The sequence below is a fragment of the Ammospiza nelsoni genome, chromosome 5, assembly GCF_027579445.1.
Source record: "Ammospiza nelsoni isolate bAmmNel1 chromosome 5, bAmmNel1.pri, whole genome shotgun sequence".
Lineage (NCBI taxonomy): Eukaryota > Metazoa > Chordata > Aves > Passeriformes > Passerellidae > Ammospiza > Ammospiza nelsoni.
This window is the reverse complement of record NC_080637.1, coordinates 61,288,292-61,316,161: the sequence shown is the minus strand read 5'-3', so window position 1 is coordinate 61,316,161 and position 27,870 is coordinate 61,288,292. Positions and strand designations below refer to the sequence as shown.

The 27,870-nt window shown below is 37.6% G+C and overlaps 1 protein-coding gene across 1 annotated transcript in view; it reads left to right on the top strand.

The window, feature by feature from the left end:
- Positions 1-27,870, top strand: part of BRAF (B-Raf proto-oncogene, serine/threonine kinase) — an 83,847-nt gene that overhangs the window by 40,272 nt on the left and 15,705 nt on the right. The window contains exons 4-16 of the mRNA XM_059471553.1: positions 1,141-1,244; positions 1,951-2,053; positions 3,506-3,654; positions 4,711-4,830; positions 12,933-13,092; positions 14,608-14,644; positions 18,842-18,978; positions 19,662-19,779; positions 21,043-21,127; positions 22,514-22,690; positions 23,841-23,887; positions 24,455-24,573; positions 25,350-25,481. Of these exons, the coding sequence (XP_059327536.1) occupies positions 1,141-1,244; positions 1,951-2,053; positions 3,506-3,654; positions 4,711-4,830; positions 12,933-13,092; positions 14,608-14,644; positions 18,842-18,978; positions 19,662-19,779; positions 21,043-21,127; positions 22,514-22,690; positions 23,841-23,887; positions 24,455-24,573; positions 25,350-25,481 (1,488 nt within the window). The remainder of the gene's footprint in view (positions 1-1,140; positions 1,245-1,950; positions 2,054-3,505; positions 3,655-4,710; positions 4,831-12,932; positions 13,093-14,607; positions 14,645-18,841; positions 18,979-19,661; positions 19,780-21,042; positions 21,128-22,513; positions 22,691-23,840; positions 23,888-24,454; positions 24,574-25,349; positions 25,482-27,870) is intronic.

The window sequence follows — 27,870 nt, the reverse complement described above, 5'->3', positions numbered from 1 at the left end:
TGCTTAAGTAGGACATAGAGCCCCTAAATACCCATGGAAATTTAAACACAGGGAACAAAAACTAGGCTCTGATCCAAAGCTAGTTGAAGCTGATTAAAAGACTGCTTTTGGCTACTGAGTGCTCTGGCTTAAGCCACTTGCAAGCTAGATTTGAGTTTCAGGTGTTCAGACACACTTATCAGGTTTGTTAAGTTTGTAGGTTTTTCTTCTGATTTGTGTCCAAGGTACTGTCTGTGATTATAGGCAGTATCATAGTGTGTACAGTGCCTGACTTACATATTTTCACTACCGAGTTCTCAAAATAGTTAGTACATAATATTCAATACCTTAACTGCACTTAATCACCAGATCATGTATTCTTTTTTTATGACTTGACACTATACACTGTTAAATCACAGGTTTACCTAGAGATGATCTACTTATAAGATATGCTTACAATTAGAATTGAGGAAAATACCTTTACATAGTATGGAGTTCTTGATTTGGCTAGTTTTAATATGCTCCTCCATTCTTCTCATCCTCTTAGTTATCTAAACTTGTCAAGCTGGGAAACAGAAAAGAGCAATATATTTTCATGTAAGATGTATCTGTAGAGTTACAAATATAGGTTAAAGTGAGAGGTGATGGTCTGCCTGACTCAGATGACTGTTTTGTTTCACTTGTTTGCATGCTTATCTTCTGTTTTAGAAATAGAAAATAAAATATTTACATTTTATTGTAATGTTTTTTGAGTGCAGTCCAAGTTAGTTCCTTCACTTAATTTCACTTGGCATGTTTCCCCACTTATGTTCAGGCCAGCCTGTAAAATTAAAGCTGTATGTAGTTATTAGCTATCTGTGTGCCAATTTCTTCCAGTTGAGAAAGTTGGAAATTCACTTGTGGAGTTGAGTGAAGATTCTGTTCCAAATGTTAATAGATTTGTAGAGCTTGTTGGCTCCTCTAGCTGAGCTTTTTTCCTCATATACTATTCAGCAATAAAATTTTTCTTGATACAAAAAAGGTTTTGGAGAACTCTGACCTACAAATCTGTAAAGCATCCTGAAGAGTGGGTTTTAGCACTTGAGGGTCAAATGTTTGCATCAGTTTTGGGGGATAAATCGGAACTTGTTTTAACTAATTTCTTTTGTGTTTGACCTTTAGGTTCCAGCAAGATGTGGAGTGACAGTCCGAGACAGCTTAAAAAAAGCGCTGATGATGAGAGGTCTTATTCCAGAATGCTGTGCTGTTTACAGAATACAAGATGGGTATGGCTTGTGTGGGATGCTTTTTTGCTCTTAGAATCAATTATTGGAGCTACCCAGGATGGTCAGCTCTATCCAGAGGTTGTTTACAAAGTTCAGAATTTTCTGATACTTTGCATACTTTGCACTAAACAATTTGCACGTCATAGACATGTTGAAAAGAATGTGTAACTCCTCAGAAAAGGCTCAGGCATAATATTCAGTAATATGAAATTATGGCAAAACACTCATCCAACTCATGCTAACCAAACAAGTATTAAATAGGCTGTGTTAACTTCTTGATGTTATTTAATTTGGCTATAATGCATTCTTAACTAAGGACAGAGTTCCCTTGGGAGGGAAAAAACAAGTTTTCACCCCTAAAAATTTGTATATTCATGTGCACAATTAGTTATCTCTGTGGAACTCTTACACAACAGGTACCTTCACAAACACTTTATTTGATCAAAAAGCCATCTGCCATGTGGGAAATAAGGAATTGGCCATTACTGGAGCTGGTGAAAAAGTGCATTTCCTTCCTGCAGTTTGTCCAGGGAAGGTGTGCTTTGTTTGCCATGTACTGAGCCTAAGGTCTTGTTCTAAAGTTTCCTGCAATTAGACTGGGTAGCAACCCCCCACAGTGTAACTTTTTAGCTGATCTCACAACTTTGGCAAGAGACATGCAAGGGCTTGTGTGCTGATGCTAATGAGAGGCTTATTTTCACTTTAGAGAGAAGAAGCCAATTGGCTGGGACACAGACATTTCCTGGCTCACAGGAGAGGAGTTGCATGTGGAAGTTTTGGAGAACGTGCCACTCACGACACACAATTTCGTATGTACTGGGTCTTGTGAGATGCTGAGTGGGGTTACATCAACTTCATACTTTCAAATTCAAATTGCCAACTTGGAATATTTTGCATCTGTGGGATGTGGTGGGAGTTGCAAAAGAAGTTTTTAATCACAGTAGCTTAAGTGAATTTGATTGAATTGTATTTGGAATAAGTGATGCTAGGGTACTTGATCACCCTTAAAACTTTCATGTTTTGTTGGAATACACCCTCTAAAATCTATAAATGTAAGGGGTTTATATCAGTACTGCATTGCAGAGCTGTAATAATCTACTATTTTTGTATTGCTGTATCTATAAAATGTATTCTGGGCCTCCCTGCTGGCTCTGCAGCAGCAATTAACTAATGAACTAACTATTCCCAGAGCAGTGCTGACATCATCAATGATGCAGTGCACAAATATGTTTTGACCTGATAAGGCATCAAGTAAATGGAAGCTGCTAAACAGAATCTGTCTAAATGTTTCCAGCTTCATACAAAATCCTGGAAATAATGTCTGTCATACTGGGAAAGAAAGACCACCTATTTCAGCTTAAAACATAGCAAAATTCTATCTGCAAGCTGTTTCAATCTATTTAGCTCAAACAGGCTGTTGGAGTTATGGCTAGTTAGGTGAACTCTAGTAAAAGGCTTACATTTTTTATATCCCACTGAAATTCTGATTGTTACATGTAATAATAGAACTAAGAATGTGTTTTTACATTAGGTATTGCTAAATTTGAAAATTAACTAAATCATTTCCCCCCCTATAATCAGGGGAGGATGCACAATCACCCTTTTGTGATTCTGAATGTTTCTGAGTTTCAGTAGTCAAAATTATAGCTATAACCATACATTGAAGCCCTGTATATATATGTGTATATAATATATACGTGTGTGTATGTGTATACGTATATATACATATATATATTTATAATTTTAATATATGTGTATATATATATACATGTATATATATACATATATATGTATGTATGTGTGTGTGTATGTATATACACACATGTGTGTATGTATATATATGCATATATGCCAATATGCTTGTGTATTTCCAGTCCTGTCAGTATTAGATAGAAATGTCCTTTGCCTTCTGGAAAAGTTAGAATATGAAATAGTAATTCAGCAGCTTTTGGTTTTATAGGTTGTATCCAAATAAATTCTCAATGTTTGTGTCTAGCATGATAATAGTGAAGTTTTGCTTCAGATTTTTTGCTCTTGTGAAGCATTAATTCCAAGAAACAGTTGAAGGAATATTTTAGTGCAGGAAAACTATTTCAAAAAGGAGCCGATGATCTTTTGTCTAAATCTGTTTGATACATAAAACTGTAGCTCCAGCATCACAAAAGAGACTTTTAAGTACACTTGGGGGAGGTGAAAGCAAACAGCCTGCCTTGGGCTTACAGAAGGGCTCCAGGTAATTGTGCCTGTTTTTGCCAACGCAGGTACGAAAAACGTTCTTCACGTTAGCATTCTGCGATTTCTGTCGGAAGCTGCTTTTCCAGGGCTTCCGCTGCCAGACCTGTGGCTACAAATTCCACCAGCGCTGTAGTACAGAAGTGCCACTGATGTGTGTTAATTATGACCAGCTTGAGTAAGTAATCACAATTGATTTTCAAGTTGAGCCTTTTAACAAGTGTACAGCTGTCAGTGATTTCTTGTGTTAAGTCTGTAATTCAGGAAGTCAGAGGAGGTGCCTGAAAAAATACAGGAGTTTAGCTGTTCTTGTGAGATTGTTTAATTCATACTCTTTCTGTGCTAGCTCAGACAACCAGTTCATATTTCTTTGCTGGTCTATGAAGTGCTTTTTTTGAAGCATGAATAGGGTTGCTGAGCACTTGACTGTGTCAGACAGACTACTCATTGTTCACAGTTGTTATTATTAATCAAAACTGGTTCTTTATTGTGTGATGGCCGGGGCCGTGTTTAAAATTTAGCTGTGGCTTTATTCTCTTCAACCTGAAAAAATGTTAAGAGACAGTAGTTGATAACAGTGAAATTGCAGTTGGTTTTATAATAATTGAAAATAAATCTACTAGCAAGATTAATGCCTAGGTAAGAAACATAAAAGAGAATGACCCAAACAGTCCAATGTTCTTGGATTGAGTTACTGAACTATTTGTTTAAATAAGTCTTTGATGTAGATTTAGGATCTGGGGTAAACCAGGTCTGTTCTATTTGATTAGTTCAGCAGAGGCTATTAAGTCCTTTAAATAGATTTTTGTATAAGGAATAATTTAAAATGCTATTTTTCTCACCAAGAATGAATTTAATTTTAGTTTATTTTGGTATTTGTAACTGTTTTCATTGGCATCTCTGGAGTTTGTGGTCAGGGTGTAGGTTTATGTACTGATAGATAAAAGTTGTGCATTCTTGAAGAATCAGGTATTTACAGTTCCATCTAAAAGATGAAAAAATTAATTTCCACAAAGTTTATATTTAAGGCATGATCTTTAGATCCTCTGTGAGGTAAATAATACTTTTAACATATCTTACAGATTTAATGTGTATGATGTTTATTGTTAAATTTAGAATTTAATCAATGAGGTTTTGGGGTTTGGGATCCTTTTTGTAGTTGTTGACTATTATATTGTGAAACTTCTGGGTTTTGCACAAGTTAGGTTGTTTTTGTTTTGTTCTTGCCTCACAGTTTGCTGTTTGTCTCCAAGTTCTTTGAACATCACCCCATACCACCGGAGGAGGCCTCCTTAGGAGAGACCACCCCAGCATCTGGATCATACCCCTCAGTGCCCCCCTCAGATTCTGTTGGGTATGAACTTATTCCTGCTGTTTAATAACATAACTTTTCAGTACTGTGCTAAGAAACACTCAAAGTACTGCTTTGCAGTTCTGCATTGTTGTAATCTGGCTTCTCATGCAAATATATCCAACTGTGCTTAACTTAAAAGAAGTGAATGTTTTCATTCACACAAATTCTATAAATTAGTAATGAGCCTAGGTTAAATGTATGTGTAACTGTCTGTAGAATTGGGGTATTACCTGTTAAACTGATTTCTTCTGCATAATAGCTTAGACCTGGTCTAAACTGGAAAGATTCTATACTTAAAATTAATATAAACCAAAATTATATCCTCACAAGTTCTTTTAGTTATCTAAAAAGAAGATGGTTATTAAATTTGGTTATTAAATTATAATTGATATGCTTTGAAGTGACATAGGTCAGTTTGAGAATAAAAACATTACTATAAGGCTGATGGGAACAGGTGCCAGTTCCAGGTTCATAATACTGTTTTAGTTGTTTTTCCACATACACTGCTTTAGTATCCTCCAGACCAGGTGTCTTCTTCCTCTTCATGTTGGGGTATACCAATAGCATCTGTTGCTGCAGCTCCAGGTTTTGTAAAAGTAGACCTCTAAAACCATTTCCAACAAAGATTCTGGACCCTTTCTCCATGAAGAGATAAGAGATCATATTTAAATAATGTTCCCAGTAGCAAAGAGATCATTGACACCATCCACCATTAGGTAGTTGAGCAAATGTCCAGGCAAGAGTAACTCAGGGATGTATATCACGCTCAAGAAATCTGGTGCATATTTATTAAGAACACCAAATACAGAAGCCTTCAGAAACCATTCCCAGGACATGTGTGCTGTGTGGAGTTGAGCTGAATGTGGCAGAGGAGATCTCTTGGATTAGTGAAAATTGTGCCTAAACTAAAGCAGAAACACACTGGAAGCTACGCAGGCACCTCTGGACTCTTTAACCAGAAGATAAATTTTCTGGACAGCCAAGACTGTTTTATAGAAGACCAAATGCCTCCCAGGAAAACAGATTGACTGTCCTGCAGAGGGAACCTCACTTGGTGAGTACAGAGATTATGTTCCTACTTGTTCTGTTTTGTGCAGATTTGAGTGAATTCAAAAGTACTTCTTTAAGGTAGTGAGTGTTGCCTTGAGATCCTGTGGATATTAGTACAGCAGATTGTGAGCAAGGCTGCTTGTCAAGTATTTGTTGTGCTACAGCCAAAATTGTAACTGGGCTACAAGTATTTGTTGTGCTACAGACAAAATTGTAACTGGACTAGAACTATTAATTCATGAAGAAATTTGTTCATACCAATTGTGTCAAACACTAGTGGATGTCAAAGACACTATATAGCCCTACTCTTAATATTCTAAATTGTCCTACTTCTCAATTACCTTTGCATCACATTGGTCCATTCTTACAGCAGTATGGATTATCTTGATACATGCACTACTTCAGGCAGTCTTAGTTTTGACAAGTGAAAACAGAAGGAAAAAATTTAGACCAAAGCTGGTTAATGCCTTGAGATCTTTAACTTGACATACATAAAAATGTTAACATTTAAATACACTTGCTAGTTGCTGTTTAGGAGCTTTTCTCAAGTGTTGCATCTATAAATGTGTGTAGTTCAGAAGATGTAAAAGGTTTCTAGATTTTTCCTTTCTGCTTTTTCGCTTTGTTATCCACTTTATTGATAAAGAAAACAAAGACATACACCATGCCTGCAAAATTCTGTTCATTTTGGAAATGGTTTGTGATTATCAGCTGGTATTCATACGTAATATGCATGTTAGCCATACAGTGTTCCCCTAGCATCTGTGTATGTAGTATTTCCTTTCCAGAAGTAGCTCAGATGTTACTGGATAAGCATATAGCACTGTCCATACCTTTTTCCAGTTAGCTTTCATGCCTTTCTTTAATCATACTTTTCTGCTTTTTAAGAACATAATTGGGGAAATATTGATCTAGATGAATTTAAAAAGCTGGTCTTCTCTGTCAAAACATGTACACTCACCTGTGGTTTTATTAAAGAGGACTGTTACAATATGGGGCAGAAGCTCAACTGGAATTTAAAAAAAAGGCTGCCATTTGAGCTTATCTTGTCTAGGAGGAGAATATGGGATTGAAATTTGAGAGCTGAACAATGGGATGAAAAATATGAGGAAGTAGCGCTTTATTAACACTTCCTAGATTAATAATTGTTCTTTTGATTTCTCTGTTCTAGCATCTTGCATGGAATAGCTCACAGAGGAAGGGATGTTATTAATTGCCTGGTAAACCTGAGGAAAGAGAAGGCACACATCCTTCTTCATCTCTAGCCTTGTGAAGGGATCCCAGCAGGCCAAGTGCCCAAAAGAAGGAAGTTTGTGTTGCAAGACAAGTTCAAGAGTGAAAGCGTGCAATGGGAGCAAATGGAAAAGTTTGGAAGAGAAATGGACATAAAGGAAGACCCTTGGACATGATGCAAAAGCTGCTAAACGTGTTGGAGAACTGTTTCACTCTGCTTGTGTGCAACATCCTAAAGCAATCCAGGCCTGTAGCCTTTCATTCTTCTGACTGTGAGCCATAGGCAGTCCCTCCAGATTTTCCACCCCAAGGTGTGGGAGCACATATGGTCCCATTTCACATTTCTGAACCCCTTATGAAATTGTGTCCAACCTCAACATTAGGTTTTGTGTCCCGTTTTAGTTTTTTCCATTTGCACTATCCTGTTGTGCCAGAACAACCATTTTAGTTTCAATCTGCAGTTAAATGGAAAGAAAAGTGTAGGTTTCCCTACTAAGAGCCATTTGTAATAAAATTGAAGTAAGGAAACTGTATATCAGACATTGTATTTGTTTTGTTCATTGCACTGTCATGAAGTTTCTTCTCCATCTTGGCTCGTAGGATACGAGCACAGAATTTCTGTGAACCCAGTTCCCTCAGTCTCAGATACATGAAAAAGAGAAATAAGCAAGTTGGCAACATCTTGGCTCTTTGAAAAACAGCATTTCCCAATATGCTTCGTCTTCTAAGTTGGAGGAAGAAAAGGGGAATGTCTGGTGCACTGTTCTTGGAAGCTTGCCAGTCCTTGCCTTTGAGCAGGCTCCAGCTTGTGATTAAACACCTCTGCTTTCCTTTCTGCCTTCCAACTGTTCACTGATCATTCTGCTTCAGCTGAAGATACTTGAATGTCTAGAAAAGCTTCTGAAAAGCCAAGGAAGTGAAGATACAGTCTTAAAATATTACATTTTATGCTACAATGCCATTTAGATCCTGTGGTGTGTAAGTGAGCAGAAGCTTTATGTTTTAATTCATAAAACAGTGAACTTTTCCCCTAAAAGTTCTGGCACTAGGCCTTTTCCAGGTTTCTCCATGAAAATGTTCCCAGTGTTCCTACAATATACAGGTTGAGTTGATATACATTCTTGCTTTGCAGAAAAGGTTTGGTATCAGAATCAGAAAACTCTCAGTCCATACAACAGGTGAGGGAAACCTCTTGCTCTTCAAAACTTTATTTGCAATACCCTGTTAGTGAACTGGACCTGGTTTGGAGGACTAACAGTGACAATGGTTCTCTTGATAACCCCTGGTATATGAAGCTGTGGAGTATTTTAGGCTCATCAGGTTTGATCAGTTGTTTTTCACCTACAAGCCACCATGGATGAAAGCAAGTTGTCATGGTATAAAAAGCTGCACTAATTTGTGTGGGGTAATGACTTAGGGATCTGTCTCATGATGCTTCTAGACTGACTTGAGAGGATGCTGCAAGAAAGATATTTAGCTTGTAGTTACAAACTGGTACTGCTGTCCTTTTTTCCAGATTGGCATTTGATTTGGGATTGAATATTTATTTCCAGGCTGCAGGGATGGGGAAAGAAAGAAAAAAGTTAGATTTTGTGGCAATGTCTATGGATTACCACAATAATTAAATCAGAACCTGTTTGGCCTCCACAATTTAAATTTACCTGCTTGCTGCTAAAGCTGAAATACCACTGTGTCTCAGATCCTTAGCATTCCCAAGAAACTGCTTGGAACTGGAAGTGGACTGTGTTCTTCATTAACAGCAACCAAATCCAGTTTGGTGTTAACACTGGAGTAAACAAAAACAATAAAAAAAAAAAAAGCCTTGATACTCATTCTAGCTTGCAGTAGGTTTGGTTTGGATATGAGTGTGCAGCCTTACAGGTAAATTGTGTGTGCAGCACTGAGCCCAGTGGCTAAACTGAGATGGACTTGCTCAGGGTGTGAGGAGGAGAAAAAAAAATCTCAGTCCAAGAGAGGTACTGTCATTTTAAAAAGGAATGGGTGCACACCTTATAATTGAAGCTAGGTGAATATGAATTTTCAGTTCAAGCATTTGCTCAAGTACAGCAAACTAAAAATACAGTCAACAAAAACTTAAAGCCCAAATACACCTGTCATAAGAAAAATCTTTCCTGTGTAGACCAGCTCTTAAACACTTATGAAACATCACATTGGTGAGTAAAGGACATTAAGGAAAATCTATATTAAATTTTTATCTTGCATTTGTAAAGTGAACTTATTTATATCATTGCAAGTTCTAAAATCCAATAGACATACTGTGTATGATTTCATAAAATTGTTTATATATAGCATAACATGTGCAGACTTTTCTGAGTTACCTTAATCTTTCTTGTGAACCCAGTTTTGTGGAATAGTAAATCTGGTCACTTGCTATGCTTGGTAAAGGGTATAAGTTATTCTTGTTTCCTGATAAAGCATCATTCTGTTTTGCCTGATAAAAAGGGGAGGGAGCAATGTGCTAATCCCAAACATATGGTCCAAGGTAAAAGCATGTTCTGTCATGCTTTTCCACTGCCTGGAAAGGTTATAACATATTAGATTGAGATTTGACAACATCAGCTTGTTGCCTCAGAAGCTGAGAATGATTTGTTAAAACAATGCCCACATCTTGGAAGCTGGGAGAAAGTGATTTATCTGCTTACTTGTAGAAAGCCTCCTTTAACAAGTTGGCTGTAAACTGTTCACAAAGGCCACAGGAGCAACAGAAACTCAAATCCTGATATTCAAACTGCATGTTCCTTTAAGCCTCAGCTTGTTGTTTTCTGGGGGTGGGGGTTGATTTTTTTGTTTAAATTTTTTTTTGTATGTTTGATTTTTTGGGGGGCTTTTGGGCCTTTTTTTTTCCCAGTGTGTTTTGTCAGCACTATGGTTCCATAGCCTAAGAACTAGTTTTGGAACTGGCCTGGAATGACAATGTCACCCTTTTCCAAATGGTATCTGGCCCTTTTAGCCCCTGGTCACTTATACTCCTCTGGAGTAATTTCAGTGTAGGAATACTGTAGGAACAGCCTTTGGTAGCTCAGAGGATCATTGTCTTCTTTGTGGTGACGTGATTTTGATAGAACAATTTCCTGATGCAAACCAAGATCCAGCTTTTGCCACACACAGGCAGAAGCTGGTGGTAATACTTTTCTGAGCTTGTGATCTCAGTAGGCTGTCTTAGCTAGCAAACTCTTTGTCTCTTACTTCACTAGTTATCTTTTTCAAGAAAAAATTCCATTTAGCGTAAATAACCTACATTTTTCAAAGTGTCTCAGGGACACCCATTAATGAAATCATGATGGGGCATGTGGCTAACTGCTTATGAGGTTCCTATCTCTGGATTCTTTATTGTCTAAAGCCCAGAGATCCTCCAAGTAATAGCTTAGAGACTGGGGAAAAAAAAAAAAATTCTTTATCAGCTTATTTTCTGAAGATCTGGACTTCCCCCAGTAAGAATGTAATGAGTAGAAAAAGCTGTTCAAGTTGTTTTCAAACATGGTATGACGTAGCATGCTGTCTGTGTTAGCCAACATGATGGACTTGATGACCTGTGACCAGAAATACAGAAGTAGCAGATGACCATTTATGACTCAAAGGAGGATGTAATTGAAACAAGATTGCCTCAATCTGGTTTTCACTCCCTTGGCTTACTCATGATCACAGAATATCTGATTGCTTCTGGTTTTGTCTTGTGGCAGAGCTAAAATGGTTTGTCACAGTCAGTCCTGGTGCAATGTTCTGATGGATGTTGTGATGTATTTCCCTTAATTTCCTTATTACCTGAGAACTCTCAGGAAGTTTAAGCAGGAGTTAGCTATCCCAGCAGTGACAGTACTGGCCTGGTTTAGACAATTTTTAGAGTTTTCTGCTGATACTTTTTTTATACAGCATCTGACATGCTTGCCTTAAGATGAAATTGGAGTGCCTTTAAATGTCAGTCAAGTCCTGCATTAGGGTCTGTGCAGTGTCCCATCTCCTGATGTGTGTTCTAGTCACATGATTTACTTAAAAACACATGCAGGAGTTCAAAACTTCCTCATCCGCAATGGTACTTGCGTACCAACGAATGAAAAATTCAGCTTATGTGTATGTACAACAACTGTATTTAAAAAATTAGTTCTGAAATTATAAACAACTACTGAAATGCTGGGTTTTTCAAGGCCCTGTCTCAGAGATTTGACTGTTGGTAGTTTATTGCTTCCCAGTATCTTCCCAATATATATTCTGTCATGTGACAGTAGGTAACTGCTTTTTTTCCTTGAAGTTAAGCAGGGGTTAAACCCCTTGCCTCTTCTCTCCTCCCCCACTTCCCAAACATATTCAGGTATTTCATTGGAAGACTTACTAGACTGTTACCTGAATTAATTCACAAGTACTTTGTTTTGCCATTTTCAATTGTGAGATTGTTGGCCAGGAAGGAAAAGATGACAGGTACTTAGGATACAGATAGCACTGATTTCTGGGATCAATGCCAAACTGGATAAACTTTTCAATGAAAGGTGGGATAGTAGGCTATAAAACAGACCTGCTTCTGAAAAAATGCCAAGATGTCCTGTTGAAAATGTTAGTTTCCCCAAAGGTTTTTGGAGCGGCCAAGGAGCATTGCTAACAGGAGGTGGCTAACAGGTGCTGCTATATGCTGCTGTCAGTTTTGTTTCTGAAGCTTCTCCCTGTGGACATTGTCTTTGTGGGCTTTATAATTAATCCATGAGTCATTGAATGGCTGGAGGACTCCACTCCTCTTTTAGAACTTAGAAGAGGAAACCAACTCTTAAAAAGCTTGTTGTCAGATACCATGTATGTTTTACCATAAAGTTTTCTTTGACAAAGGTGGCAAATGTTTTCATTAGCCTTTTGCCTCACATCCATTAGATTGAATCATTAGACTTAACAGTGACAGACCTTGACTAGGGTAAGAGATAATTGCCAGTTTATTGCACTTTAACAAAACTAATGGATAACCGAAGAAGTGACTTTCTGCCTTTTTACAAACAAAAAACCCAAGTATTTTGTTGTTTTGTCTTTTGAATATTCAATTCATTATACCATAATTATAGGCTATATCTACATTTATGACTGGCAGCATTTGCATTTCTTCAGGAAGCTTGTTTGTGTGTTCTGAAGACTTGCCTTTTCAGTCAAATCTATTGCATTGTAGCACTGTAAATAACATTTGAAATATTGTGCTATTCAAAGTTGTTTCTTAAAGGTTGAGGTTAAAGGGTAATATGTTTATTTTTAGAATCAATGATATATTGGCCATGTTGTTTTTAGTATCAATAATACATAATTATTAATCAATTAGGTTGAATGACCAGCTGTAATTTTCACTTTTTCTTTGTTGAAAAATAATCCCATCCATAGATTTTGTTTTATGACATTTTCTGACTGTAACATTAATATGAGATGTTAAGCATTTTTAATTCCCAATTGGTTACCATTAAAATGAGTGTATTGCATTGGCTCTGACATGAGGAAACTGCAGACTATCTTGCTATCTGCAGTGCATGTTGGGCAGCATGAGTTTTTCAGATCAAGATTTATTATTGCTAGTTTGGCATTGTATGGTAGAGTTTTCTTTGTTTTAACTCAGAACACTTCACAGCCATGTGATCAGGTAGTTGATGCAACAGAGTTGTTGCAGTTGATCATAGGGGAGTAGAGACTGTTCATTATTAATTGTTTTTATTCAGGGCTTTAGATCAGATTTTTTGTTATGCATAATTATAGTTGAAAAGGACTTACCACACCCACTATGCAGTGTTTGAAGCCATTTGTAGACCTAAATCCTCTTTTTCCTTGACTTTGTTTCTCAGACCACCAATTCTCCCTAGTCCTTCTCCTTCAAAATCCATTCCAATCCCACAGCCCCTCCGACCAGCAGATGAAGACCATCGGAATCAATTTGGGCAACGCGACCGATCCTCCTCAGCTCCCAACGTCCACATCAACACCATTGAGCCAGTCAATATTGATGTGAGTACTGCTCACCCTTGGATCAGGAATAGGAGATGGGATGTATTCCTGGTGAATATCTGTTTGTTGCATTGTACACTATGGTTCTAAGATAATCCTCAGTGATATACCAGAATACTCAAAGATCATTTATTTTTGATTTTTTTAATAGATTATTTTTTGCTGTTGAGAGCTGTAAGAACACAATCCATTCTCTGAAAGCAGAACTGCCTTTTGACAGTTCTGTCCTTTTCATTTTCAAAGAAATATTCTGCCCTAAACAACTGCCTCTTTTTTCTGCCATTAGTCCCAAGACTTACACTGTTGCCAGTAACCACTCTTGCAAACCATTCTGTGTTAAACACATTGTTATGCAAGATTAGAGACTTTTTAGTATTTTTATTCCATGTAATAATTTTGTCATTGAAGGAAACTAAATAATTAAGTTGAGTTCACATATTCTGATAGTTCCTTAAGAGTTTAAGAGCCCAGTTTATGTTGTTCTGAGCATTCCTTTGGAGTGTTCGGAAACTGCTACATTAAGATTTTTTCCACAATTTTGCAATCTCTGGATGGTGAAATGTAACTAATAATAATAGTTGATATTAGCATAAGGACACCTAGGACCTTTCAAGATGTTGCCTTTTGCTAACTTTGCTAACATACACAGTTGGTATTTTATCCTTAAATCTGCTCTCTAGAAAATAGTCATTTGTTGGGTGAGCAGACTTGAAATCTGCCTGGACACTGAGGCACAAAATCAGTTTTGCATGTGAGCTGAGGAAAAGGTGAAATGTTAATTTTAAGAGTGGCTGTGTAGGTATTTGCATGTGGTATATGGCAGTGGTGCAGCTGAGGCATAGCCAGTGCTTTTGACAAAGCACAGGTGCATAAGGGAACAAATATAATTATGGAACAAGAAGGGAATAAATATAATAGTGTAATAAAAAAGTGCTCTATTATAAAAATGGGCATACAGAAGGAAACTGCTGTAATTTTCTCCTGTTTATAGAGTCCTTATTGTAGTTTGCTTTTAGTCTGGACATGTTGCAAAAGATAGTTTCAGCTCACAGAGGATTGCAAGTGAAGAAAGCCTTCTGCAGTTAGTCATTTCTGAGAAGAACAGTGTGCCTAGCTATGCAAATCAGATGTGTTGTTAAAAGAAAAAACAAAGCAGGATTCATTTGACTGAATTCATTTGACTCAGTACAGCAAATTGATGTCCCAGGTTCTGATAATTCAAACCATTTCTGCTACTGACCAGCTGTGTTTTTAAATCAATATTTTCTTGTCAGCATCCCTTTTGGGTGTTGTACCTTTCTCTTTACTGCAGAGAGATGCTGTTTTAAAGCAACTTAATTTTGAGAAGTGTAGTAGTTCTTTGAGTTATTGCTATTAGTAAGTCAGGATAGAAAACCACTTTTATTTCATGGGCAACATATGACACTATGAATTCACAAACTTATCAGTTTAAATTGATTCCAGAATGTAAATGTTAACACCTAAATTAAACACAGCTTTTACATTTTTTTATAGGACTTGATTAGAGACCAGAGTTTACGAGGAGAGGGAGGTAAGTAGCCTTTAAACTAACTGCTGTGTTACTTTTAATTACACAACTGTTTTGTCCTTTCCAATTACCCTACTTCCTTCTACAAAACACAGCCACAATGCAAAATATGACTAGAACAAAAAAGTGAATTTACATTTGCTTGTCCATGAACTTAGTATTTGTTTCACAAAGATTTGAGTCATTTGCTGGTCATTCTGGGAGTGGGGGAGACAGAAGGAGAAAAAGTTTTGAAGTAGTATCTAGTTTTTTTAGTTTTAAAATTGTTTTTACTCTTTCTCTCACCCACCCACACACACAAACTTATTCACTCACATGGCTGCACACAGATACACTACAACTTCCCAAAGATTTTTATGCCTGTTGTTACCTTTTCACACATGGAAACAACAGGGGTTTTCAGTGAAAACCATTGTGGTAGATGAGCCTTACCTTGGAAATGCTGCATCCTAAAGCAGCTTGAAATACTCCAGTTCTTCTCCCCCTCTACCCCTGCTGAAGTTGCTGCTTTGCTCTACTGCATGCCTGTGCTACTCTTGGAAGCAGATTATTAGGATCTTACACTAAACCCAGGTCTTTTTATGTTTCCTTCAGGAACTCACTGCCCTAATTCAAAGTTAAGTCACAACTAGTGCCAGGGGGTTTATTTTTCTTTGTCTGTTGTGCACGGGCCTCTTAAGTCACTTCTCCCAGTGGTTGTCAAGGTCCCGAAGGGAGCTTCTAATGTGCTGTATCTATTCCTATGAATATAAGAATAAAGCAGAAATATTGAAAATACAGAAATACTGAGTAGGGCAGGCATATGACCGGTTTTCCAACTCCAAATCAGTAACACAATTGCTTCCTACTGATTATAACTTGCTTCAGCCATAAGTATGGGTCTGAATTACCATAGTGCACCCTTTCCTGATCTCAAAGGTTTTGTACTCTGGGCTTTCACTCACTTTGTTTCTCCCATGCAAATCTGGTATTTGGTAGGATGTGTTGTGTTTGATGGAGCTGTCTTTAATAATGCCAGCAATAGGCACTTTAAAGAAAGAAATTTCCTTTAACCCTGCAAGCTACTAATTGCCAATTGCCAGTTTAAGCTATTTTTTGTATGTGTTGATAGGTGTGGCTCTCCAGAGTTTTGCCCATTTTGTCCAACATTTAAATGTTGTGCGATCATGTTGGTTTTAACTTTTGATCATAAACCGTCTGCTTGGCATCTGAAAACAATTGGCTATTTCCAGTCCTGTAACAGTGTGCTTGGGAATTGACTTTTTTCCTTCAAAGTACAGAAGAAATCTATGATTAGGAGTCAAAGCATCCTAGTTATTTCCCATGACTTCTTTCATTTCTTCTATGTGTCTGTCTTTCTGTCTCTGCCTGCCCGTCTCTTTCTCTCTAACAGCCCCTTTGAACCAGCTGATGCGCTGTCTTCGGAAATACCAATCCCGGACTCCCAGTCCCCTCCTTCATTCTGTCCCCAGTGAAATAGTGTTTGATTTTGAGCCTGGCCCAGTGTTCAGAGGTAGTTGGGCTCTTCTTTCTTGTTTTCACCCAAACAAAATAAGTAAAACCACAGATGCTGTTTGTGCCTCACCCTCACACCGTGTGTATGTAAGTGTGTGAGTTTATCAAAACACCTCTGTTTTTTGCTTGGCCTGGCTGGAATGCTTTGAATGTGCTTTTCACACATACTCACTTTCACCTTTACACGCTTGAAAATGATTATAAATGAAGTCTGACTTAAATCTTCAAAAGCAAGGAATTTCATAGTTGAGGTTTTTCTGTGGACCTTAATTTAATCTTTCTAAACAAAGGGCATGCATTGCAGTGATTTTAAATATAAAATGATCTCCTTAACTTAGAATTTCCTTGACTGTTCAGTTTAAGTCAGTTGAGTGCTATAACAGTCTTCTATATTTAATATTCTGTTTTGAAAAGTGATGTAGGTAATCAAATGTGAATTACAAACATTTCCATTGATATCTTGTTAGGTCTCAAGCTTTTCAAGTAATGTGTCATGTCAGCTTTCAACAAATATTCATTTTAACAGTGTGCTAGTGACACCACATCGGGGCTCTAGGTGGTTTTAGTAGTTTTTATTTAGTTAGTTAATTTGACTGAAACAGTATTTCTGTCCCATACTATGTAAAATAAGATTAGGTTAGATTTTCGTATCATTGGCCGAGGGGGTAATTCAGGCCTTGAGCTGTCAATGGATCTGTTGTATTGCACAAAATCCCAAAAAAACTCTCTGGGATTTCATATGCTGGAGAAACCAACTATTGAGTAATAGCATGAAATGTTCATACTTGTGTCTCCACATAATATGTGTAGGAATGGTTAGTTCAGTGCATGTAGTGTGGTTTTGAAATGCTACAATCTTGGCTGTTTCAAAGACTCTTGTTTCAGAATATATCAAAAGCAGTTCACCTTTTGAACTTGTGAAGATCTTCCAGAAGTCTTTGTAAGAAGCCAGGTGTTCCCAACAAGCAAACTGGCTGCAGAATGAAACATGTTATGTACTGCTTCAGAGTCCAAGCTATTGACTTAAATCCAGCATTATCTGAACTATTCTACTCTTATAACTTGAAAACAGCCCATCTGGTATTATTATGAACAGATTAACTACAGTGTTCTGCCATGTGCTAAAAGCATTTTTGGTCAAGGGTGAACATTGTGCTAGTGTTCCCATATTGCAGGATTAAAATTTAAAGAGGAGATTTTAGCTACTTCAAAGAAAATGCATCCCAGATCTTTGCTATTGCAGAGGAAATCTGTAGCCCAGTCAACTTTTGAAAAATTGCTCATGTTCTGGGAACATCATACATTTGATTCCATGTGTATTTGATTTCAGATGAATCATTTAATAAATAATGACAGCCTAGTGGCCATAACATGAACACACAAGTGCATCCTTCAAGTCAGTGGCTTCTAGCTGCTTATAAATGTAGCTAGGATGCACAATATACATCATTATTGTTGCTTTAGTATGTGGGACAGTTTACAGATGCTGTGTCCCATTTTGTATCTGTTGGTATACAATTTTGTGCATCCCCTTACAAGTGCATCGATTTTAGCTTAGTGAGTCCAGTGATGGATACATATAGTCTGATAAATTAGCATGCACTGAGTGACTGAGCTTAAGCAGCAGTTTAAAAAGTCACAAAGTCCTGGTTGCCATTAGGAGACACTTTTTGCTTAGGGGGGGAGCTTCTAAGAGAATATGAGGAGTATTGTCTTCCACCACTTCCCAGAGCACTGATGTGAGAGAAGGCAGTGGAATGTTAGAGGTCTTGTTCAATGACATACATTGTTTAGCAAAGCAGCATGAATTTAATTAACAGTTGACCCTATTTTACGTCCTTTGCATTGGAAGGGTCAGCATAACCTTGTTAGGAATAATTGTGATGTATTTTAAAAAGCAGTGTCTAGGTGAAGTGCTCTATTTGAAAAGGGCCACTGGGGCTCTGAAACAGCTCTCTCAGTAACATTTTCCTGCATAGATTTGTTTAGATAACCTACAGGCCACAGACATACTGTTCTTTTTGTGTTTCCTAGAATATGCTTCAAATAGCTAACTAAAGTACTTGTGCTTTTTTAGTCCTTTCTAAAGTCTAATTTTTTTAAAATAATAGTTCTCTGCTAACAAATAGCTTTAAAACAGCCAAATGATTTTCAGGTGGCACTTGGAGACTCAACCAGAAAAAATTTTGATTATTTGCATTTAGTCTATTTTGATTCCAAAGTACAATAGTTCAGCTATTTGTTGGGTTCATAAAAGCTTAGATACAAGAAATATCAGAGTAGATGCTGCTAACTAAAATGCTACTGTTCTCAAAGAAACTGATGGAATTTTAAAAATACATCTTCAAGTATTTTTTTTCTTACTAAAAAAGACGTTGTCTTTTTGTTAATTCATGAAGAGAATGGAGATTATATCACATATATATAAATTTACACAGGGATGTTATATCAAATATTAAGAAATCTATACAGGGATATTTGGTATAGTTTTGTCTTTTCCTGAAATCTGAGACATGAGCACTAATGTAATATTAGGACAATATTCCCGTATATGTTTGTTCTCTCTTAACATTCACATTGATGTTTAGAGATAGTGCATCTCAAACACAATTCTTGCACCTAATATCAATATATTCTTGTAAGGTGGATTCTTACAGATAAAACTATCCTATTTCTGAAATTCAGGCTCAGCTGCAGGCTTGTCTGCAACACCTCCTGCTTCTTTGCCCGGGTCACTAACCAATGTGAAAGCGTTACAGAAATCACCAGGGCCCCAACGGGAAAGGAAATCATCCTCATCCTCAGAAGACAGAAATCGAATGGTAAGGGAAAGAGCAGCCCTTTTCTTCTGTAGAATTATTACACAACCATATTCCTCTCACTTTTCTTTCATCCAAGTTCTATAAATTATTTTGAAGATGAATATGGCAGTGATCAAGGACTTGAAACCGATAAATAATAGAGTGGGATAACCCACTTTAAATCCATAAATAATTGTGGGACTGCTATCTAAATAATTTAAATAATTGACTAAGCTCACTTTTACTGGTGTGATTCATATTGTTACGCTTTTTTCCCTTCATGTAACAGCTTAACTTTTCCCACCACGATTCATTAATTTTGAAAGTAACAAATGTAACAAATTTTTAGTAACAATACATGAAAACATAAAAACATCCACTTTTTAAAAAATTCACAGTTTATTATTACGATTAAGAATTTAAAATCAAATACTACTTTCTTTTTGTTAAGCATTTCTTTATATTTTCTGGTTTTAACACTGCCAGAAAGCTGTTGCAAATGTTTCATGTCAGGTAATAATTTGGCATACCTGTGTCCTGAGGTTTTGTGTAGGGCTAAGTTTGGAAGTCAAAAGACAGCATCTAAAAAAGAACAGTTTTTTAGGACATTATTGATGGTGAGAATTTTTTAACAAAGGAGCTGTTTTCAGAGACATTAATGCACTTGTTTTCTTCCTTTTTATTGTTTTTGCACATATATAAAGAAAACACTTGGTCGACGGGATTCAAGTGATGATTGGGAGATACCAGATGGACAGATCACAGTTGGCCAAAGGATAGGATCTGGATCATTTGGAACAGTCTACAAAGGAAAGTGGCATGGTATGTGGCCATGGTGGCAAACAGCTGTTGTTGAGGAGGTCACAGTGCCTGCCAGGGCACACCCAGCTGGACAGCAGCTTCCCAGAAACACACCTGGGTTCTGGTGGGCACCAGGCTGAGCCAGCAGTGTGCCCATGCCACAAAGAGGGAAAGATGGGTGTGGAAACCCAGGGCACAGGGAATATTTCTCTGTCTGCTCTGGGGTGCCCTGACCCCCAGGGGAGCCCTGACTGACCCTCATTCATGAAGAAAGTTTCCGACACTTCAAGGTAGACTAGAATCCACAAAAGTGTGAAATAGATTATAGAGAGTAGTGTAGGTGATCACTTGGGGAGAAATTTAGGTTTTGGGCTTTTTAGTATGTTGTGGATGGAAGCAAGATGGAGGGCACAGGGTGTCATCCTGGGTTTCTTTTTCTTCTTCATGGGTTTGGCTGGCATTTTGTAATAGGGCAGAAAAGTCCACATTGCAGCTCTGTGGGTTAAAAGGGAAAATAATCTAGGTGTCAGCTCTTAATTGGATAGTTCCTGAAAGACCTCGTAACAAGAGGTTGTTGGCCATTTTGTGCCTTCTCATGAAAAGCTGCTAAACTCATGGTTGTGAGACTGTTTTACTGATAAGAAATAATAAACACTTGAGTCCAAGCATGAAATACCATCTCAAGTGCCTTCAACCCAGACCCAGAGAAACCAGCAACCAGTACCCCAGCAACTGGGACGCCCACAGATGGGCTCCTGGGCTGTACTAGGCATTGCCAGCAGGTTAAGGGAGCCAATCCTCCTCCTCAGCCCTGGTGATGCCACACCTGGAATGCTGGGCCCAGTTCTGGGCTCCTCAGAGCAAGAGAGATGTGGACATAATGGGGAGACCGCAGTGAATATGAATTTTAAATTAATAAGTAGTGTGCTAAATAACTAGTGTAAGTATTTCATATTGCTTGGAAACTCAATTCTTGCATGTTCTTCTGAACTGAGAAATTATTAGGGTAAAGATGAAACATTACAAAGGCAGAAGTATTCCCCCTGATGAATGAGGATTTCAGATGTGTATTTTTAATAGCTTTGACCTGGCTATGATTTCTCAGAGTAAAGTAAAAATAGTATTTCTACATTTTACTGAATATTGACTTAGTTTAAAACTGTAGTGATTTATTTCCTGTAAGCTAAAAAAACAGTGTATCCCAAAATTTCTGATGCTCTGTACAGCATTCTCTCAAGAGAGGAATATGTATCAATGGCACTTACTAAATTTTCTGTTTTAAAGGTGATGTGGCAGTGAAAATGTTGAATGTTACGGCACCCACACCTCAACAGTTACAGGCTTTCAAAAATGAAGTAGGAGTGCTCAGGTAAGAATATTTTTAATGGCACGAAATAATGTGTGTAGATTTGTGCTTCATTAATCACTGAATTTTTAGATCTCCATTGGAACACATTGGTCTCACTCCTGTGTGATGATACTTCAGGCAGAAGAGATAACCATTTAAAAATATTTCTTTGTACCCATTGTATGTGTTTGTCTGCACACCTATGTTGTGTGCAAACACTCAGAACTAGTTTTTGCCAATTTACTATCCCCAGGGCACAGTCAAGCCTAAGTGTGAGCTGTAGGCCTTCCTTTCTTCTCATTCACATTTTGCAGTAGGAGGAGAACATGACTAGTGGTTGATTTTTCAGCTACAGTCCTGTCCATATTATCTGTTGTTTAATAGTTCCTGTTCAGTAACATAAATTTCTGAGTTTTTTTAATGTAATTCTTATAAAGTCATTTCATTATTTCCTTTTCTCATGTCTACTGCTTCTACTATCTCAGAGGAGATATTTGTTTTGGGTTCAGCTCTTGAAGATCCATCAGCATTACATGATAGAATATACATTTTGGAGAATCATTGCATCAAAGTACAATCTGGAGCAGTGTTGAGCATAATTGTGTTTTAAGAAACAAAATACCAAGAAGGTTTTTGTCCCAGGAAACCTGATGGGTTGAGCTGGGCACCTGTGCTGTGGAAACATCCCAAATAAGCTACAAGGAGAAAGGGAATGGTCAGCCTTTTACCCTTGGAAAATGTTAGTTCTGAAAACTCTTAAGCTCATAGTTGTGGAAGTAGAGGCTTTCTGGGCTGTGCTGCTTTGGCTATCTCTTCATTTTCTTGATAGAATTTTGACAGAACTGAATGAAATCAATGAAATGAAATCTTAGTCCAGCTTTCTGCTGGTAGTCCCTTTGATGGAGCCCAGCCTGTTTGATATATAGTCACTTGTTCTATCCTTTGACCAGACAAGGCAGATTTACCTATAGTTGTGCTTTCTCCATTAGGATTTGCAAGAAACTGCTTATTTTTTGTTTCTTCAGCAGTTACTCTCAGCATCACTTGACAAGTTCTTGAACCTGAACAGGGCACAGTCTCATAGCATAGCACTGTCCTAGCCCACACTGCTGCAAGGACAAAGCCTCACACGCTGGTATCTCTTGTTAATTTTTTAATAAAAGTAAACATAAAAGAGCTCTGGCATTTTTCAGTTACCCCAGACTAGTTATTCCATGTTAGTATGATAAGAAAGGCTAACTTCAGGAATAATTCATTAAATTAATCTAACAAGAGGTTATCATAGTAAAAGTTGAGATTGACCCAACACCTTCTGTTTGGAAATATGTTTGTGGACTGTGATAGATCTGCCTGTTTTCCTGATTTCTTGGCCTGATTTCCTCCTGTTTCTTATGTTTTTGTAAACAGGAAAACACGACATGTGAATATCCTGCTTTTCATGGGTTATTCAACAAAACCCCAGTTGGCTATTGTTACACAATGGTGTGAAGGGTCCAGTTTGTATCACCATCTACACATCATTGAGACCAAATTTGAAATGATCAAGCTAATTGATATTGCACGACAGACTGCACAAGGCATGGAGTAAGTATTGGATTACTTGTCTGCAAATAAGCACCGGGGCAATGTTTACTTATCCCCTTCACACTGGCTGACAGAGGCAAATAAGGCCAGCTCTCTGCTCACTTTGCTGAGCCCAGGGTCCTGTCTCAATCATCAAAACATTTGGTGAAGGTATCAGAGCTCTCTCTGAATAACAGGTTTCAACATCTGAAGAGAACATCCCTATTTTGTTCTAAGGATTGTAAATAATCCTTACTCCCATAGAAGGCCATCAAGTTAGAATTTACCAAACTAGCCAAATATTGTGTGTCAAAGTCAGAACATTGCTGTAAGACCAGAGAAATTGCACTTCAGCTGTAAAACCACTATGATGATTGCAGTTCATTGTGCCATTTTTCTACTTAGTGTTCCATTACATTTTCAGTCAAGAGGCATGGAGGTGTTTGCAGCAACCAGCCTTAGCCTTCTGTTAGCCTGTGCATCTCCCCAGGCTCCATCTGTAGGTAGGGGAGATGCAGAAGCTGTTTTGTGAACACGATTCAAAGCAGAGACACAAACTGGGGCTTTTCCAGCAGTTTTGTGCCAGTCTCATTGACTAAACAAAGAGCCATGGGAGACTAATTCAGGCTGTATCTGCTGTGGGGCAAGTGCTTTCCTCTGTGTTCCCTGCCATCTGTTTATCCAGGCTGCAATCAGGGGATCTTTTTTCTACTCCTCTACTAAAAAGCAGTCAGTGTACCCAAGTATACATTGAGACTGGAAAGCACATTTAGCTCCTGCAATTTAGGAACACCTTATCTAAAGCTGTGACTAACTCACAAAGTCTTGACAGTCCCCATTAAGGCTGGGAGGCAGAAATTTCAGCACAGAATTGCATGAAAAAAATTAGTGAAGTTCTTTTTACTGTGAATATTGAGTTAGAATTGAAAAGCAGAATTTTGAGCATAATTGTTATTCAACAGTAGCATCAGATTTGAGCTGGAAGTCTAAGCTTTATTTTATTTTTTCCTGTGAATGTTGCAGAAATTGTCGTGGCTAACTGTAGTTTTACTGCCTGCATAAATGTGCAGTTTGAATGTCAACATAATTTGTTTCAGTAGTACAGTGAATTTTGAGTTGTTGATTGGTGAAGTATTATCTAACCCACCTAATCTGTGATATTCCTTTTCAGTTATTTGCATGCCAAGTCAATCATCCACAGAGACCTCAAGAGTAATAGTATCCTTTCCCAGAGATGTAATTTTGGAAGGTGAAAGCATTCCTGGTTTTTGGTTTTTTTGTATTTTTTCTGCCAGAAATTAACTTACTGATATGAAAAGCTGTTCATGTGTGAATATTTGCCAAATAGAAGATTCACTGAGAAGGGGTAATAGCACTAATAACAAAATAGGAGATGCTTACTGTGTCTTTTGATTCAATTGCAATAACACAGGGAGTTTTAGTTGGTATCACAAAGATTTTTTTGCATCCTTTGGTTTCTTCATGTAATGAAAGATTATGTGAGTTGGCTCATGGAATGTTTTCAGCTTTTCTCATACTTGGCACGTCATGAAAGCCACCTGGCCATGGTCTGCTCAGCAGTGACCCAGGCATTACTTACATAACCCTTACCTACCATAATTCACCATGCTGGCTGCTTAAAACCTGTGTGATATGGAAACCTTCTTCAGTGATGCTGAGTGGTTAAAACTGTCATGTTCATGTTGCAAATTTGTAGCTGTTCATTGTTCTTTTAGGACAGGACCAGCACTGCTTGTCTGTTTTCCCTTAACATTCCCCCCTTAGATATTTTTCTTCATGAAGACCTCACAGTAAAAATAGGTGATTTTGGTCTAGCTACAGTGAAATCACGATGGAGTGGATCCCAACAGTTTGAACAGTTGTCTGGTTCCATTCTATGGATGGTAAGCAAGGGGGAAGTAGTGAGCTTGTTTCAACAAATTTATTTACCTTTGGCCAAACATCCTGCTCCTATCCCTCTGGCACATTGACATAAAAAAGTTGGCTTAAGCTGGAAAAGACAAGCAGTAATATGAAGTAGTAAATGAATGTTTTTCAATTCTTCTTTAGGCATGTGTTTTCCAGTAGTCACCAGAAAAACTGTAGTGTCTCCATCTTTTACTCTGAGGTTTATACTGAAATGAAAATAGTGGCTAAGGAAAATGAATTGTTAATTATTATAATTAATTAATTATGTATCATTAATCTAGGGTTGAGGAGAAGGTGAGAAAAGCCTTGCAAAACATCCTGCAACAGAGTAGAGGAACTAGCTCAGGAAAAAGTAAGATGCTCTTAAGTTTTAAGGATTCAAGAGGAGTTGATTTATATTGCAATCTCCTGTGCAGCTCCACTTCCTCTTTTTCTGCCTGGAAAAGCTTAAAGCTCTGTTAGCTGGCATTAATTTCAGTGTCATTAGAATTCTAGTTTCAAAATACGTTCTCAGCTTGGCCAAGGTAATTTTTCTCTGTCATAGAAAAATAAAAGGGATCACCAAGCTGAAATGAAGGAATGAGTTTTGAGATTCATGTCAGCATCCACTCTGTATTAGGACCCAGTAACATGTGAAGGCAAGAGTGGACCTTGCACCTGTACCCTGGCCAAGTCCATCTTTTGTTCCTGGTAGGTGAGGTGCAGCACAATGGACAGAAATAAAAACTAATTCTTGCTTTTTCTGATACAGGCACCAGAAGTTATTAGGATGCAAGATAAAAACCCCTATAGTTTTCAGTCAGATGTGTATGCATTTGGGATTGTTCTCTATGAATTGATGACTGGACAGTTGCCATACTCCAACATCAACAACAGGGACCAGGTAAGGGGAGGCACTGACTTTAATCAAGGGTGGTCTGAATCACAGATTGATTCAGACTTGGGTGGGCAACTTTCTGATGTTCTGTGTGTTTCATGTTTCTGATTCTCATGCTGTGAGATGACATTTCTGCATTTTCTAGATCTGCCTCGTCCACATAGCAACAATTTACTTAATTCTCTTGAGGCATTTTTTGTGTCCTTCTTATTTTAAATATAGATTTTCAGTTTCCTGACTGGTTGCCAGGATACTTATTAGGGAGAGAGCAGATTACTTAATAGTAATCTAGTTTAGAATAGTTCTGCAAAGGCAAAATGATCCCCCATATGTGCATTCAATTATTCTTCTCATTCCCCCACCCCTCCACTTGCAGTGAATAATAAATAGTGCAGCTACAGGACTGACAAAACAGAAGAGCAGTCATCTCACTGAGTGTTTTATATTCATTTCAACTTTGAGAGAGCATGCACCATCTAACTGAACTGCAGGATATCTGCATTTCTCAAACCCTGCTTGTTGGATAATATGACTTCCCAGAGTCGGGGGATCCTATGAGGAGATTACTTAATTGTGAACAAATATTCCATAAATGTTAATGATTCCACATGCTGTAATACATCTCCATGGGACAGGCATGTTTGGGAAGGAATACCTGATTCATGATTTCTGTCTAACCTGAAAATAGCATTTGTGCATCAAGATCTTTGATGTAAACTGTTCTGTGTCTGAGCAGTGATGTATTTGTTGCTTCTGTGTCCTCATCCCTTGTTTTTTCACTGTCAGTACTTGAGAACTGAAACCATAGCAACGTTCATCTGTGAATGCCATTTTATAAGGCTGCTTCCCTTTCTGCCAGAACACTTCATCCCAATTCATCAAATTTGGAGTGACTCCTTTTTAGTTTTCTTTTTCTTTTTTATCATTTTGGTTTTGCCTTTAATGTCTGGATTCCCAGCCAGATGATCCAGCCTTCTAAAAACAGTATTTGGCCTTGTTTTTTACCTTTTGAGGTCTCAAAGACCAACCCAGTGATGTGGGTGCTTAGAATGAAGTGCTGAAACAAATTTTAAAATGCAAGTGAAGCCAACATCTGTGATCTGATGTCTTCAGTTTTGTCACTCCTTGTCTATTACATGAAAAGTTGCAAGTATTCCTCACTCTGGTGCATTTACATCAGCTACTATGACACAACCAAGATTCTTGGTGAATAAAGTGTCATTCTTGTTATACCTCAGAGTGTTTCTCTCACTTCAACAGATTTTTCTAGACTGTTCTTGTAGTGATACTCTCTTTTCTCTAGTCTAAACTATTTGAAACATAAAGAGTAATGAATTTTGAATCATTTCAACTTGTGCTATTATTTAGAAAATACCAACTGCTAGATAATGGGAAGTCTGATTGCAGCAGAGGTAAGGGATGCAGTACACAAGTCTCTACTACAAAATCCTGCTCAGCACATGGGGATTTCTAAAGGAACCATATGGGAGTTTTCTGTTCTGTGATGCCAACACAGATGTGACTGAAGGAGAGTTAAAAAAGGACTAGGATTGTGTTAATATAAATAACATGGATAGCATGCTTGAGATGGGAGGCTTTTCTGCTGTGGGGTTTTTTTTCCCAGTGTCAAGATATGAAATAGTTAGACTTCATTAGAGAGAAGGTGTGATAAACCTGCTGGGTTGTCTGAGTTCTCAGAAAAGGCAGTGATTACTGCTGCAGCATGAATAGATCTTTGATTAGCTGGTTTGCAAGTGCTTTTTAGTGTTAGTGCTACTGCAGTACCCACACCATGTTGCAGATGACCTTGGCTTGACATGATGATGTTTGGTTTTTTATACATACAGGAGATGATTAGCCATATTTGTTTTATTTTCCTGCTTCCTATCAGTTTACTTCGTTTTATGCTGAAGTTTTATCCTTAGGGAAAATATAAGCCTCCCATGTTGAAAGAATTACTGTAAAAATACCAAGCCTGTCTTCTCTTCTACAGAGTAGAGAGAATTTCTCTTTTTCTTTTGAGGTGTTTTCTTTTTTTTTGTGAGAATGGAGGAGGTGGTCAAATGTCAAGAATAAGCTAATGTGTTGGAAAAGTATGTGATGGAATCAATTCTCAGAAAGTAAAGAGTTTTAATATCCAAAGTACATTCGTTTCTTAAAATACCTTTCAATGTGAAGTTGTTGTTGATTTGTATTAGAAAACAGAATATTTCTTTTTACAGAACTTTTATTTTTAGACATTCTGTTCCTGCCAGAGTTGCTTGTTCTTGTTTTTGTCAGTTTTTGACACCGAAGAACCATTCCTTAGATGGTTATTGCTATAAATGGTAACCATTTACTAGTGTTCATGTTCCACAGAAATCTCTCTGAGGAGGAGGAAAAATCTAATTTTTTT